The sequence below is a fragment of the Mirounga leonina genome, unplaced genomic scaffold (genome assembly GCF_011800145.1).
Source record: "Mirounga leonina isolate KUSES-001 unplaced genomic scaffold, KU_Mleo_1.0 Mir_150, whole genome shotgun sequence".
Taxonomy (NCBI): domain Eukaryota; kingdom Metazoa; phylum Chordata; class Mammalia; order Carnivora; family Phocidae; genus Mirounga; species Mirounga leonina.
In genome coordinates, this window is record NW_023270374.1 from 6,918,101 (window position 1) to 6,932,445 (window position 14,345).

At 42.6% G+C, this 14,345-nt stretch overlaps 1 protein-coding gene across 2 annotated transcripts in view; it reads right to left on the reverse strand.

Annotated features, from left to right (window-relative positions):
- Window positions 1–7,260: 7,260 nt before the first annotated feature.
- Window positions 7,261–14,345, reverse strand: part of DTD1 (D-aminoacyl-tRNA deacylase 1) — a 175,024-nt gene continuing 167,939 nt past the window's right edge. For both annotated transcript variants that reach the window (XM_035005777.1, XM_035005778.1), the window contains one exon: window positions 7,261–7,842. Coding sequence is in view for 1 of the 2 variants with exons in the window: in XM_035005778.1 (XP_034861669.1) it covers window positions 7,807–7,842 (36 nt within the window). In the remaining variant the exon portion in view is untranslated. The remainder of the gene's footprint in view (window positions 7,843–14,345) is intronic.

Below are 14,345 nucleotides of genomic sequence, written 5' to 3' on the forward strand. Positions count from 1 at the left end.
ATGTCTTTTATCATCCTTTGTATTTCTGTGGTATCCGTTGCAAGGTCTCCTCTTTCATTTCTGATTTTATTTATTTGAATCCTCTTGTTTTTTTTTAAGTTTAAAGATTTGTCAATATTGTTTATCTTTCAAAAAACCAGCTCTTAGTTTCACTGATCTTTTCCATTGTTTTTCTGGTCTCTATTTCATTTATTTCTGTTCTGATCTTTGCTATTTCCTTTGTTTCTGCTAACTTTGGGCTTAGTTTGTTCTTTTTCTACCAAGACTGAATCATGAAGAAATAAAAAATCTGAATAGACCAATTACTAGTAAGGAGATTTAATCAGTAATCAAAGATCTCCCCCCAAAAAAGGCCCAGGACCTGATGGCTTTACTGGTGAATTCTACCAAACATTTAAAGAAGAATTCATAACAATCCTTCTCATACTCTTCCAAAAATTGAAGAGGAGGGAGTCATACTATGAGGCCAGCATTACCCTGATAACAAAGCCAGACAAGGACACTACAAGAAAAGAAAATTACAGGCCAATGTCCCTGATGAATATAGGGGCACCTGGGTGGCTTAGTCGTTTTGGTGCCCGGCTCTTGATTTCGGTTCAGGTCATAATCTCGGGGTTGTGGGATTGAGCCCCTCATTGGGCTCTGCACTCAGCAAGGTGTCTGCTAGAGATTCTCTCTCTCCCTCTCCCACTGCCCCTTCCCACCATGCTCAGACGCTTTCTCTCGCTCTCAAATAAATAAATAAATCTTTAAAAGAAAGAAAGGTGCTCAACATCACTAGTCATCAAGGAAATGCAAATCAAAACCACAATGCGATATCACCTCATACCTGTTAGTGTCGCTGTTACCCAAAAATACAAGATATAGCAAGTGTTGGTGAGGATGTGGAGGAAAGGGAACCCTGGTGCACTATTGGCAGGGATATAAATTGGATCAGCCATTATAGAAAACAGTATGGAGGTTCCTCAAAAAATTAAAAATAGAACTACCACGTGATCCACCAATCGTACTTCTGGATATATAAACGAAGGAAACAGAATCAGTATCTTAAAGAGATACCAGCACTCCCATATTCATGGCAGCATAATTCACAATAGCCAAGATATGGAAACTACCTAGGTGTCTACTGATTGACAAATGGATAAATAAAATGTAGTATTTGAAATTTATTTAATTTCAATTAATTTAGTCACATGTGACGAGGTGGCTACTGTACTGGACAGCGTTAAGTCTAAAAGTTCTGATACCCTGGATAGAAACCAAGAGACTTGAGGACACATGGGATGCCGTCATCACTTCCTCTAAGGTGAGCTTTAGAAGAGGAAGAAGGTCCAGTCCTTCTCTGGCCTGCAACACCAGGACAGTGAGCACTTGAAACGCAGAACCTCACTGGGGACTTCAAAGTAAAAGGGGAGAAGAGTGCTCAGGTTAAACTATTAAATAACATACATGACATAGGAAGGACTAGGAGAGAAAAGTCCCCATAATTTTCCAAAGAAATTCACTCCAAGCTGGCAACAGCCCCCATGACTTCAATCTCAGCACACAGGGGCAGTTGAGGGGGCTGCACATTTCACTAGGAAGGAAACCCTGACATGGGTGGCTGGGCCATGGCAGTGGGCCCTGGGAGCGGGGCGGGGGTGGGGGGGGGCTGGAAGACTTAGAAACAGCTGTGGGAGAAGACCTCCTGGAGGGAAGGAGCTAGGGAACCCACACCCAGCCCTCATTCTCTCAGTCCCCAGAGCACCTGCAGATGCCTCCCTTGCTCCAAACCCGACAAGAAGCCAGAAGCAAGCACCCAAGGGTCAGCTTCGAGGAAGAGCGGAGAAGGGCAGAGGAGGGGTCTGGACAAGCTAACAGGAAGTAATGCATCAGAGATGGAATGAGTGGCAAGGAGAGGGGGGTGACGACGACGTGAGACCCCCAGGGTGTGAGGAGGGTGCCTTTACGATGTCACGGCAGCAGCAGTCCAGTGGGGCCTGCCGGCCTGGCTCTGAACCCGGACTCCACTAGCTGCTGACAGACTGATTTGGGTTAAGTTCCTGTTGGGCGACAATTCTCATGGTCTCTGGTGTTTCTGTACAACTTGTGAGCACAGGTGTTGACTGCCTCTTCTTGGGGACTATACTTCTGAGGATGTTTAAGTAGCAAAGAGCCTTGGAAGAGACAGAGTGTCTCTCTCTCCCGAGGCATTATAAAAGATTTGAGTTTTCTGGATCCTTTTGTAGCATGACCCACCGTGTGGGAGGCGTCACCTGGCCCTCTGTGTCACCTGTGGAAGCTGGGGCGCAGGAACTGACGCAAATGCTGACACCAGCTCCCACTAGTGCTGTGAGCAAGGAAGCTCAGCCCTGTCGCAGACTGGGGTCTCGCGGGTGCTGCCGGCCCCCAGGAGACTGTGTGGCGGGCCAGCCCGGTTACTCTGGAAATAGGGCAAGGTCTGAAACTCTTCACAGCCCTTGACAGCTCACTTTCCTGAGTCTCAATTTCCTCAATTGTAAAATGGGAACAACAGACTGTGGGGACAACAAGCATTGATACACATAAAAGGCTTAGAATAGCTTTCAGCCCTGGATACATGCTCAAATTAAGATAGTTATTTTAGGGGCGCCTGGGTGGCTCAGTCAGTTAAGCAGCTGCCTTCAGTTCAGGTCATGATCCCGGGGTCCTGGGATCAAGCCCTGCATCAGGTTCCTTGCTCAGCGGGAAGTCTGTTTCTCCCTCTCCCTGCTGCTCCCCGTTTGTGCTCTCTCACTCTCTCCCACCATCTCTGTCAAATAAGTAAATAAAATCTTTAAAAAAAAATAGTTATTTTATCTACTCTTGTAGGCCGAATGTTTCAAACCTCAAAAAAGCAAAAGAAACATCATAAAAGGGGACTTGAAGCCCACGGTGGATGAAGAGACAGACTTACTAGGGTCTCTGAATGAACTGAAGCTTCAGAAGTCCAGAAATAATTTACAGATGCGATTATAGAACAGACTACTCATAACTCCGAAAAATAATCTTCTGAAAAGAGGGGAGAGAAAACCAAAAATGCCAAAAATCCCAGTTTTAAGAGATGGATTCTGGACACAGCAGACAGGCCAGTGAGATGCGGATTCCTGAAAACATTCTAGAATCGATGATGAAACAGATGGTCTGTAAGCCTGTGGTAAAGAGCACAGCAAATACTGGAAGCCTGCACGAGCTCACAAGAAACATGCTGTGCTGTACTAACATTTTTTTCTGACAGGATTATCAGGTTAACCACCAAAATACCATGAAAATAGTACAGCATGATTTCCGCAAGAAAGGGCGATGTGGGATGGAGGAACGGGGGTTGAATGAGACTATAAAGAAGGCAGCTACTGACCTAAAAGATTTCTAATGGAGTGCCAACTCTATCCTGTGCATCGGGGTAAGCCTAGACTTGGGCAAAGGTGCAGAAAACATGTCTGGAGATGGCATAAAGCTGAGAGGAAGAGCCAGCATACCATTTGAAATATTTCCACAGTCCAGAAGCACGACCTAGCCCAACAGAAACAGAATTCAGTTCTTCGTTTGGGTTCTTCACAAGCCAGGCAGTGGCTAAGGGAAGTAAACCTGGGATTTCAGTCGCCTGGAGGCCTGGGGAGCGCCAGGCCAGAGCTAGGATGCAGCTCCTGAAAAAAAGCAGTTTCGGCCACACTGAGCCGCATCAGCACAGGGCTGTGGCCTGACACCCCGAGCAGATGCCACCATGAGCCACCATGTCCAGTACCTTGTGTACATCTCTTGCTTAACCCTTACAACCCAGGGGTACAGACAGAGGACGAAGTTCAAAGAGCTGAAGGAACAGACACACTGTGCCAAGATCATGGGACACCTCCGCCGCATAGCCAGGATGCAACCCCAAGTCTGGGCCACCCCTTGGCCTGTTGAGACCTCCACACCACTGTCCAGTGGCCTCGGTCACCCCACACCAGCAGAGCTGCACCCAGTCCCCCAGGTCACTCTCAAGGCCAGGTCACATGAGAAACTGCAGAACTAGAGCAAATCGAGCTGGAGAAGAAGGAGAAAGACGTGATGAAGCCTAAATGCATGATCACGCCTTACCACACTTTTGCGGGGCCTGTCCCCGCTCCTCACTCCCCACTTGCGTCGGTCCACGTCCCTCCATGTGCCCCATCTGCCTGAATCCGGCCCCACCGGCCTGCTGGCAGGTGTCTGAGCCCTTCCTTCGCTCACACCTTGAGGCGCTGCACCTGAAGGCTTGCCCTCCTCCATGGCATGCCACTTTCAATTGGCCAACTCTGCCTCGTCTGTCCTTCAGACCTCAGCTCCCTCCAGGAGACCGCTGCGTTAGACTGGGGCCTGGGCCGAGCCCACCCCCTGCTGCAGGGTGACCATCTGCTGAATGTCCTTCAATAGACACCCCAGTACATCTCCTGCTTGATGACAGAGTCTCTCATGCACTAACCCTTGGGGAAGATTAAAAAACAAGCAAAGTTATTTTAAGGGCCCCTACAAATATGAATGATCTTATCAAAAATTAATTTAACAAATCTAAAATACCATTACTAATACTTTTGAAGGAATTTATTAGGTTTTGGTTTCCAGACCTTTACAAAGTTAATGCACAAGTGTCTGAACCCCAGAAGAGAATAAAGACATCAGCAGCAAAGGAGAGAGGCAATCTCACCTCAAAACCCGGATTTTCCACCTTCTTCTCAGGTATGATCGACGGGAGGCTCTACCTTTGATATTATTCCATGTCTTCTGAAATGAGGTTAACTCTACTCCTAAAAGATCCGAATCAGTAATGAATTGCAAATTAAGAATTCTGACAGTGCCTGGCTGAAAAAGGGAAGGGAATCTGACAATCCAGTTTGACAGAAAAGATCACCTCTCTGGCTTTGAAGTGACTAAAATGACAACATGTCAGAGGAAAGGGTGTGTTGGTGGAACCGTTTGTTCCCTACAATCAAACTACTACTTTATCTGGAGGCGTGCACCCAGCTCTTCAGGATGCAGCTTGGTAGAGAAAATGCCTTCCCGAGGACCACCAACCATGAAGTGATGCTATGCCTAGCCCCAGAAGGTGCCTTTCTTTGGTCTATGTTTTGTATCTCCCAAGAGCTTGGTCTCCTATAAAGTAAACCATGAAGGGCAAATGAAACAGACCCTGTTGCCCAGTGTTATTGGACATTGCTCTGTTTAAAGTACAGGCCTGCAGTCTGCCAAACCTTCTCAGAGAAGCCATACATGCGATGATTCTCCTCTCCCATTCCAACGATGTTTTAATGGACAATAAAGAGCAAGCTTAAAAATAAACAGCAAGCAGCAGCTGGAGATGTTAGGAGGATGTAAAGACCGAGTTTTATACTCTGCAAGTGGAACTGCACCCCAAATCTACTTTTAGCCATGAGTCCCACAGTAAGGGTTAGAAATGATCTTCCATAAGATAGCGAAGGGGTAGAAGGCAGAATTAACTACCTCTTGGATGCAGCTGTGGATGTCATGGGGTTTCTTCTTGAGCTTTCATTTTTATTTCACAACCTTGCCCCGTGGTTAGATCTGACCCTGTTGAGCCAGTCTTTAGTGTACATGCTGCTGCTTCTGTTTCTAGGAGTTTCTAGGCCTTCAATATGATGGAAAAGCTTTCTTCAATCCAATGCTACAAAAGTAGCAACCATATTCTGACATTTACCAGGTTTACTGCAAACCGTGAGGAAGCATTTTTAAATTAATTAAATAAAATTCTCCACACACATAAGTAAGCTCAGAACTTCTGCCCAAACGCTAAATGCTCCTAACATTGCCATCCACTTTTCAATCACATTGGAAAGCTTTACCTTGTATCAAGCCAGCATCTGTGTTCATGCAACTTATACCCATGGCTCCTCTTTTGTTCCTGACCCAAGTGTCTTGTCCATATCTTTCAAATATTCAGTTTTGTTTCTCCCCTTCAGTCCTTCATGGTTTTCAGATCCTTTAGCCAACTGTCCACATGACTCTGCTCATTCCCCAATTTGTCTATGTCCCTTTAAAAATGGGATTCAGGAACTGGACTGTGGGCTATGAGGGTCTTTTTCATTTTACCACTATGCAGATATCAAGCACATTAGCTCTTCTTTCTATGCCATCCTCGTGACCAATTAGCACAAGGGCAGGCTGCAGCTGTTCAGTAAGCATTAATTGGTGGCGATAAAATGTTGTGGCAGAGCAATGTCTGACAAATGTGTTCAGCAAGTCCATGACCCTACAGCCAAGTTTACAAAACTGTAGTATGGAGTAACTTTACAGTGAATTTCAATTCATCCTATAAAAGCCTACACAGATCATTCAAACAGGAGAGCCTCTTGGACCTCGCTGCCCATACAGCTGGGGAAGCTGACTGGGGATTCGCATCTGGAATGTAATGATTTCAAATCCAGAGGTTCATGCTATCATGGATTATCCCAAACCATCTGTATTGGTTCAGAGAAAGGCTGTCTGGCAAACCCCTTTCCAATTCCATGTTCCAAGTACTTGAATGTACATTGGAGGTATAATTTGAGCTTTTTTTCTTTTCCTCATATTTTCTATGTTTTTATTTGAAGTAGACAACTGGGTCAGATGAGACAGACTCAGAAGTTATTATAAAGGTCACAGATAGAGTTTCAGCATTACAAAAATGCCAAATAAAGATGTCTCCTTTATACTTAGGCAAGAAGTATTTCAAGAGAGGATAATTCTGTTTGTATAAGCATTAAAATATTATAGATGTTATAGAAGTATATATTATATATGGTAACACATATGTAACTACTAACATCATATAATGTCTAAAAATGACCACTATGGTTGTGCCACTAATAGATTAAAATTAACTGAGAAACTCTTTGGCAGAATGTGGTTCCTTCTTCACATAACTGTGAAGATATTGGTTGGATATATGGACAACCATTCAGCTCCTGGAAAAGGGGCGTCTATATGGTCCAACATGCTGAGACCTTTTTTGAACCTCCCAAAGGTAAATAAATCAGGGATGGCAGCCACACTCGGTCTCGATCATTGGGCCACTCCAAAATTGGATTACCTTCCCATGTACACTCCCCTTTCCTGCCATCTCATGTCCAAATAAAATGTCATCAACTATAAATTACCAGTGATAGGCTCTCACCACTGAATCAGAGATCTGTGTAGGCCACTGAGGGAAGGCCTCTTGCAAGAGGGTTATTTGAGAAGAAGTATAGATTATACACAGAGTGGGGTCAGACACATTGTATTTCTACAGACAAAATCATTAAGCAGAAACACAGCAGGATTTGTTTAATAATAAAGTGGTTTGTTGGGGTTTAGGATTTTATTATTTCTTTTTAGAAAAATGAGAAAATTTACAAGATGCAAAGGTCTTACACAATACATTATCACCAATGTTTGTTCTCTTTACACCTTAACCCGGGCCCTGGCTTAGCCAGTGTTGGGAAGAACATGGACAGCATGAATGCAGTTGAGACCCATCATGGACACATGTGAAGGGAGGACTCGGTGACAAATGATGTTGGGCCAACCTGTTTCAAAAGCAAGCCAAGAAATCACAGGAACCAGCAGTCTTTGCATGGGGGAAGCATGGGTGTATGCCCTGCTGCCATGTGCATGGGGTGCAGGCCCCTGCACTGCCAGCATCCACTTTTGCTATTAGACCACAGCAACAACAGAAAACGGTATCGTTCCTTTGGTGGTGGTGTTTTGTTCTGCTTTGTTTCTGCAGGGCTACTCGGGGTCCCAGTTTCTTATTTCTGTCTTCCTTTTCATGATTCAGTTCCAAATTCTTAAAGCAGTGTAGGTACTCAGCATCTTTCATGAATTTTTCAGGATCCAGTTCTGCCCAATGCACTACAAAGAACAAAGATAAGACACATTACAGGAGAAGGTCCCAAAATATGCATTCGAATCTTATTTTAAAAATATAACCAAGCCTAAAGAAACAGCTAAAGATACCCTTTCAGTTCAGACAGTGACAACAGCATGACAGTATTTCACTTTACTATGAACAATCTGCCATGTTGTCATGTATAAATCCAAACACCTTCTCACCCAAGTCTCCAATTTATTAGAACCTCATTCTTAGAGCTCAAAGAGACACTAGATATCTGGGAATTAACTCACTTCTTAATGGCCTTTGGATCAAAGAGAAATGAGAAAATATTTTAAAGTGAATGTAAATGAAAAGGCAACATATCACCATCTGTGATATGCACCTAAGGCAGTATGTAGAGGGAAATTCATAGCATTCAAAGCTTATATTAGGGGAAAAAAAGCTATCACATCAATAATCTGAGTTTCCACATTAAGAAACTAAAAGAATAAAAGCAGAATAAAACCCAAAGCAAGAAGAAGAAGAAAAAAAAAAAAGATTAGAGCAGAAACTAATGAAATTTCAAACAAAAGCAAAAAATAAATGGAAAGACCAATACACTTGATAAACCTCTTGCTGGACTTACCAAGAAAAAAGAAGACGTAAGTTATGAATATCAGGAATCAAAGAGGCAACATCAGTATGTTTTATAGACATTAAAAGGATAAAAAAGGATATGTCACAAACAACTTTATTCCCACAAATTAGACAACACAAAAGAAATGGACAAATTCCTTGAAAAAAGATATAAAAGTCTCATTTCCAAATCCTTTCAACCAAGAGGGAGGCAGAGGGGAACTTAAATAAAGCATAGGAACAGGGAATAAACTAAACACTTGCTTTTGAGGTATTTTTAATATTGCTCAAAGGATGGTAGGTTCTTCAGTATAAAATCTCCCAAGTGTCTCAAGTTTCCCTCTGTAATTCTGAGGCTACAAGAAAAACCAGCTAGTCTTGCCAAGATTTGTGAGGCAGGCAATTGACATCCAAGGATTTAACTAAACCCCAAACTTAATACAGCAGTTTCTATTCCCTCAGATCTAAATTCTAATTGGGTGAACTTCAGTAAAAGCAAAAGATTCTGATAATAGTAGGCTGCAAAGTGATACCACATCTGTGAATATGCTTCTGGATGCACCCAGCACGGGTCGCATTTTTAGAAAAGGGTTGTATTATGAGCAGATGTCTCAACAGAATTAACAGCCTTCCATTCCTGCACCCAGCTTGATATGGAGGTCCATGGGCCCACACTAGAAAGGCTAATTATAACTACAGCTATGTTCTCCAGTCCTATACGGACCCACACAAGGGACTGAAATTTTCCCCAAGGCCTACCCTCATGCTCTAAAACCCACCAGTCACAGTCCTGTACTGCTTCTTAAGAGAGATCTCAAAGACCACAAAGCGATAGGGATTCTACAACATAATTCCTGGGGACCATATTACTTCCATTTTTAAGTCAGGAAAAGCAATTCATATGCTCCTATATTTTAATCATGATGTTAACCCAAATCTAGGCGCCTGGGCTGTATTAATGCCTCTTTCCTCATCTGCAATATTAATAACTAAGATCCTGAAACTGGATCTCACATTGACCTTTGGGGAACTTCATTTTCTTGGTGCAGATTAAAACCTTTGTTTTTGAACTTAAAATGAGCTTTGGGATCCTGCTGTAATATATTATTCTTTTACATTTACTTCAAATAAGTATTCTACATGTTTCAAAGCTTTGAGATAATAAATTGATGCTTCCAATGTTTGATGTGCAGATGGAAATGATAAGGTTTGCTGAAGAAGAATAAATGACCTGGAAAATGTTCACAATATTCCATTAGATGATAAAAGCAGTGACATTATATACACAGTCTGACTTTAACTATGTAAAATTAGAGAAAGAGATATAGAATTATCTGATTAGAGAAAATGTTACAAAAGCATTATGTTAATGATTATCCTCGATTAAATGGCAGGTGACTTTTATTTTCTTTGAACATTTTGGCATTTTAAACAAATTTCTGTGATGAATGAGCATTAATTCTGTAATACAAAATAGCTGTCAAAAGAAATTTTATGAGAAAGACAATTTAGAAATTCCAATTCCCTACCAGAGAATTACAGAACTAGAAGGGACCCTGAGAGTTTTCATCCCAGGAGTTCTCAGAGTTTACAGTAAACCACTCAGGCCTAGGGACTTCATAAAGCACTTAACCTGAAGGGTTTAAACTAAGAATTCCTTCAGAATTAACTGTTCTAATACTGGGATATGCAGTAGGCACACCTCATCATAATATCAAACAGTAACAACATGAGTATATGCAAACAATGAATCATGGAACACTACATCAAAAACTAATGATGTAATGTATGGTGATTAACATAATAATAAAAAAAAAAGAAAAAGAAAAATAACATGAGTGATGAGCTCTGAAACTGCATGCAAGAGCCTTGTGGCCAACAGTAAACACTGTTCCACCTGAAAGCCAGTGCCTCACCATAATACATGGATTGGTCAAATAGATGCTGCTTTTTATTTCCAACCTCACTTGTAACAAACGTTCCTTCTCATTTTCTTAAACATAACCGTGGAAAAACCTAGGGGCCAGGATGCTGGCTGTCAGGTGGGTGTGGCTGGAGATCATAACACTCACACGGCCTAAAGCAGGAAAGGCGAGAGGGAGCTATCTGTGAGGTCCACCTGCCAGGTCACAAGCACTGAGCAGAAGTCACGTGCAAGCGGACAAACACAGGATACTACACAAAAGGGTGTCGAAATTTAGAAACCCTGGAGGAAGGGTAATGTGGCTTCCTGTGAGGGCTACTGAGAGGATGGCATCTACTTCCAAGTGTCTTTTTCTGATGTCCCTGTGAGTCAGGTGAGCCATCTGAGGATGGACATGACACGCAGCCTGGACGCACCTGACAGGCAGCAGTAAGTGCCCGAGATAACAAAGCACCACAATTTCATAGCCTTATGGAAAGAAGTTTCTGGAGTGGATCCCTTTTATTGCCTGCAAATATCAGGGGCAGGAGGGAATAGTCCAGCACCAGAAGAAAGGAATAACTCAACAGCCTGTTTGAGTCTCTCAAAGATGCTGACTTCCAGCTGATCTGCTTCTGGCTTCAGGCCATTCGAGCAACCACAAGATGTAAGTGCTTGAGTTAAGATACACAGACCACAGACCTGCTCTCCAAACCACTGTCAAAAGAACCTAGCTTTTATGTATTTACTTCAGGCCACAGCTAGGAATCTAATCTGAATTCACTTACTTAGAAAGAAAGGCTGTTCTATGAGAAAACGTGAGTGTCTGAGAAGTCCACGTTATCAGAGAAGGATTCTCCCTGACTTAGCATTTGTAGAGATTCCAGTGAACTGAACTGTCAAGTGAAGACTCTATGCCTTTACACAAGGGCAGATGGGCCTGACTTGGTGATGAGAACATGGGGACAGTGATTCAACTTCCTGATTAAGACAGAAAATTTTAGGCACCTGGGTGGCTCAGTCGGTTAAGCATCTGAGTCTTGATTTCAGCTCAGGTCTCGATCTCAGGATTGTGAGTTCAAGCCCCAGCATGGAGCCTACTTAAAAAGAGAAGAGAATGAGAGAAGAGAAAAGAGGGAGGGAGGGAGGGAAGGAAGGAAGGAAGGAAGGAAAGAAGGGAGGGAGGGAGGGAGCGAGGAGAGAGACAGGAAAGCTTGGTGTGGTGTGCTAAAGGAAGAAACTCCAACAGCAATTAATTTTTATTTTTGGCTTAACTTCTACGCTATCTATTGCTCACGTATATTTGTACGTATTTAATCAAGCCAGTCTTACAGAACTGAACTTTTTTTGTCCAACTGAACTTTCTGCAATGACAGGCTTCTTCTGTGTCAGCACCATCCAATATGACAACTACTAGCCAAATGTGGCTACTGTGACTACGGAAATGAATTTTAAATTTTGTTTAATTTTAATTAATTTATGCTTAAATATCCACACACAGGTAGCACCTACTGTATTAAATGGCATACTTCTAGGTTATCTGTAAGCTTAGCTCAATGCTTCAGCAATAAGGAGAATCACTAACTATGGCCAGCTTCTTGCCAATTTATTTTCTAATAAATGAAACTGAGGTAGAAGCCTAGGTGCTTGGAAATCCAACCCTACTGCTGGCAAAGTAACATAATGTACCTACTCTGTATCAGCCTCCTGTATAATATCAAAACCCAGAACATTAAGGTTTGGGAACAGTAACCTCCTCCAGATTAGAAGAGAGAATGGGGCAGAAAATAATTTTTGAAGAAATACTGCTTAAAATCTCCCAAATGTATCAAAAGACAAACATTTACAGGTTCAAGAAGCCCAGAAGACCCAAAGCAGTCATCAGAGTGAAACTCAAGATGTGATACAGATGTTGAAATTATCAGACAAGGGAAAATAAATGTGATTAATATGTTAAGGGCTCTACTGGGTAAAGTAGACAATACGTAAGAACAGATGGGTAATACAGCAGAGAGATGGAAACTCCAAGAAAGAATCAAAAGAAAATGCTAGAAATAAAAAACACCATAACAGAAAGAAAGAATGCCTTTGATAGGCTCATCAGTAGAACTGAACACAGCCAAAGAATCAGTGGGCTTGAAAACTGGTTATTACAAACTTCCAAACTGAAATGCAAAGAGAGAAAAGAATGGGGGGAAAAGGGATGTGGGGCAATTGCAAAAGGTGTAACATACACATAATTGGAATACCAGGAAGAGAGAGGTAACAGAGCAGAAGTATTTGAAGTAGTAACAATGGCCAAGAATGTTCCAAACTGCAAAAAAACAAAATCTTGAAAGAAGCTGAAGGGGAGGGGAGGACAGGCGGAAGGGGTAAGAATGGGGGACAGCTGTGAACCCACCTTACCCACAGCGGAACAAGTATGAAAACTGCAAAGGGCTTCTCAGAAGAAACTATGCAAGCAAGAAGAGAGTGCAATAAAATATTTAAACTACTGAAAGAAAAAAACCACCAACCCAAAATTCTGTGCCACTGAAATTATCCTCCAAAAGTGCGGGAAATAGACTTCCTTAGATCTGCATTTCAAGAAACATTAAGAGAAGTTTTTCAGGCAGAAGAAACATGATATAGGTCAGAAACTTGGATTTGCAGGGTGCCTGGGTGGCTCAGTCTGTTAAGCGTCCAACTCTTGATCTCAGTTCAGGTCCTGATCTCAGGGTCATGAGTTCAAACCCCACATTGGGCTCTGTGCTCAGCAGGGAGTCTGCTTGAGAATTCTCTCTCTCCCTCTGCCCCTCCTCCCACTTGCTCGCAAGCTCGCTCTCTGAAAAAAAAAAATAAATCTTTTTTTAAAATGTGTATTGCAACATCTAGGGCAACCACTAAAAAAATTTTAAGTTTAAAAAAATAAAAACCGCACCTCAGAGGCATAGTTTTATACATGAAGCAACAGCACCTGAACTGGGAATAAATGTTGACATAGGGAAGCAAAATGAAAGCTGTGGAAATGAAAGAGATTCTATTTTCTACAGGGGAAAAAAACAAAAAACAACAAAACAAAACAAAACAAGAAAACCAGTGAAAACATGACTATCCTTGAATACACACACATAACTGCTCTAGCTCATTAGGAAGAAATGTGCTCAGCCAGATACATCTTGTTATTCAGACAAAGGTCAAGTTGAAAAAGCAAACAGATGGCAGCTTCCAAAACACTTTCCTTGCTTGGTTTCAAGTGTGTTGACATTTGAGGACAGAAATGTGGGGTGCTGCCCAGGAGCACACTCCTCTCACACCCTAATGATGGCAGCGAAGTAAATACTCAAATGAGGCCATACTTGACCTTGCAATCAAAGGCAGAGGGCATACGGTCCTCGTGAGAGGCTGCCATGCGCCTTTGGCTATGGCCAGAAAGGGAGGAAAAGGAAGTTGCAGCCTCATAGGAAACCTTGAACCCTCCCAGCAAGGTGAGTGAGCCTGAAGGAATGAGACCAAGTACAAAAACAGAAGTGCATTTTAGCACTTCCATGTCCAGATGATAAAATAAGAAACATCTGCAATGTGATAGAGAAATGTCAGCACCCTGGGAGTGTCCTCTGAAGGTTTCTGACTCACTTTCAAAGAAAACTATGCCCAAGCTCATGCAGTCTCTCACCCCATTTTCTTTTGCCTTTTCTTTCTCTCTCATGCCTTGGAAACTCAAAGCTGCTCCCTTAGGTCCTGTGAGGCTCCCTAGGGCTGTTTCTGTTGGTAAAGAAAAGCAAATAAAAACTGCAGCTCCCCTCACTGAGGCCAGGGCGGGGCTGCTGCTTTTCTGCGCAGCACAGTCAATGCCAAGGTCACCTTCTGTCACTACCGATTTCAGCTCTTAGAGATATCTGAATATTTGGTGGTGATTTCGTGGGTCTACTGGGATGACAAATTTCAGCAGATGGGACAACAAAAGCCCATGGGCAACAAAAAACCCAAATACATAATTGGAGGACCAGCTGTCATTTACTC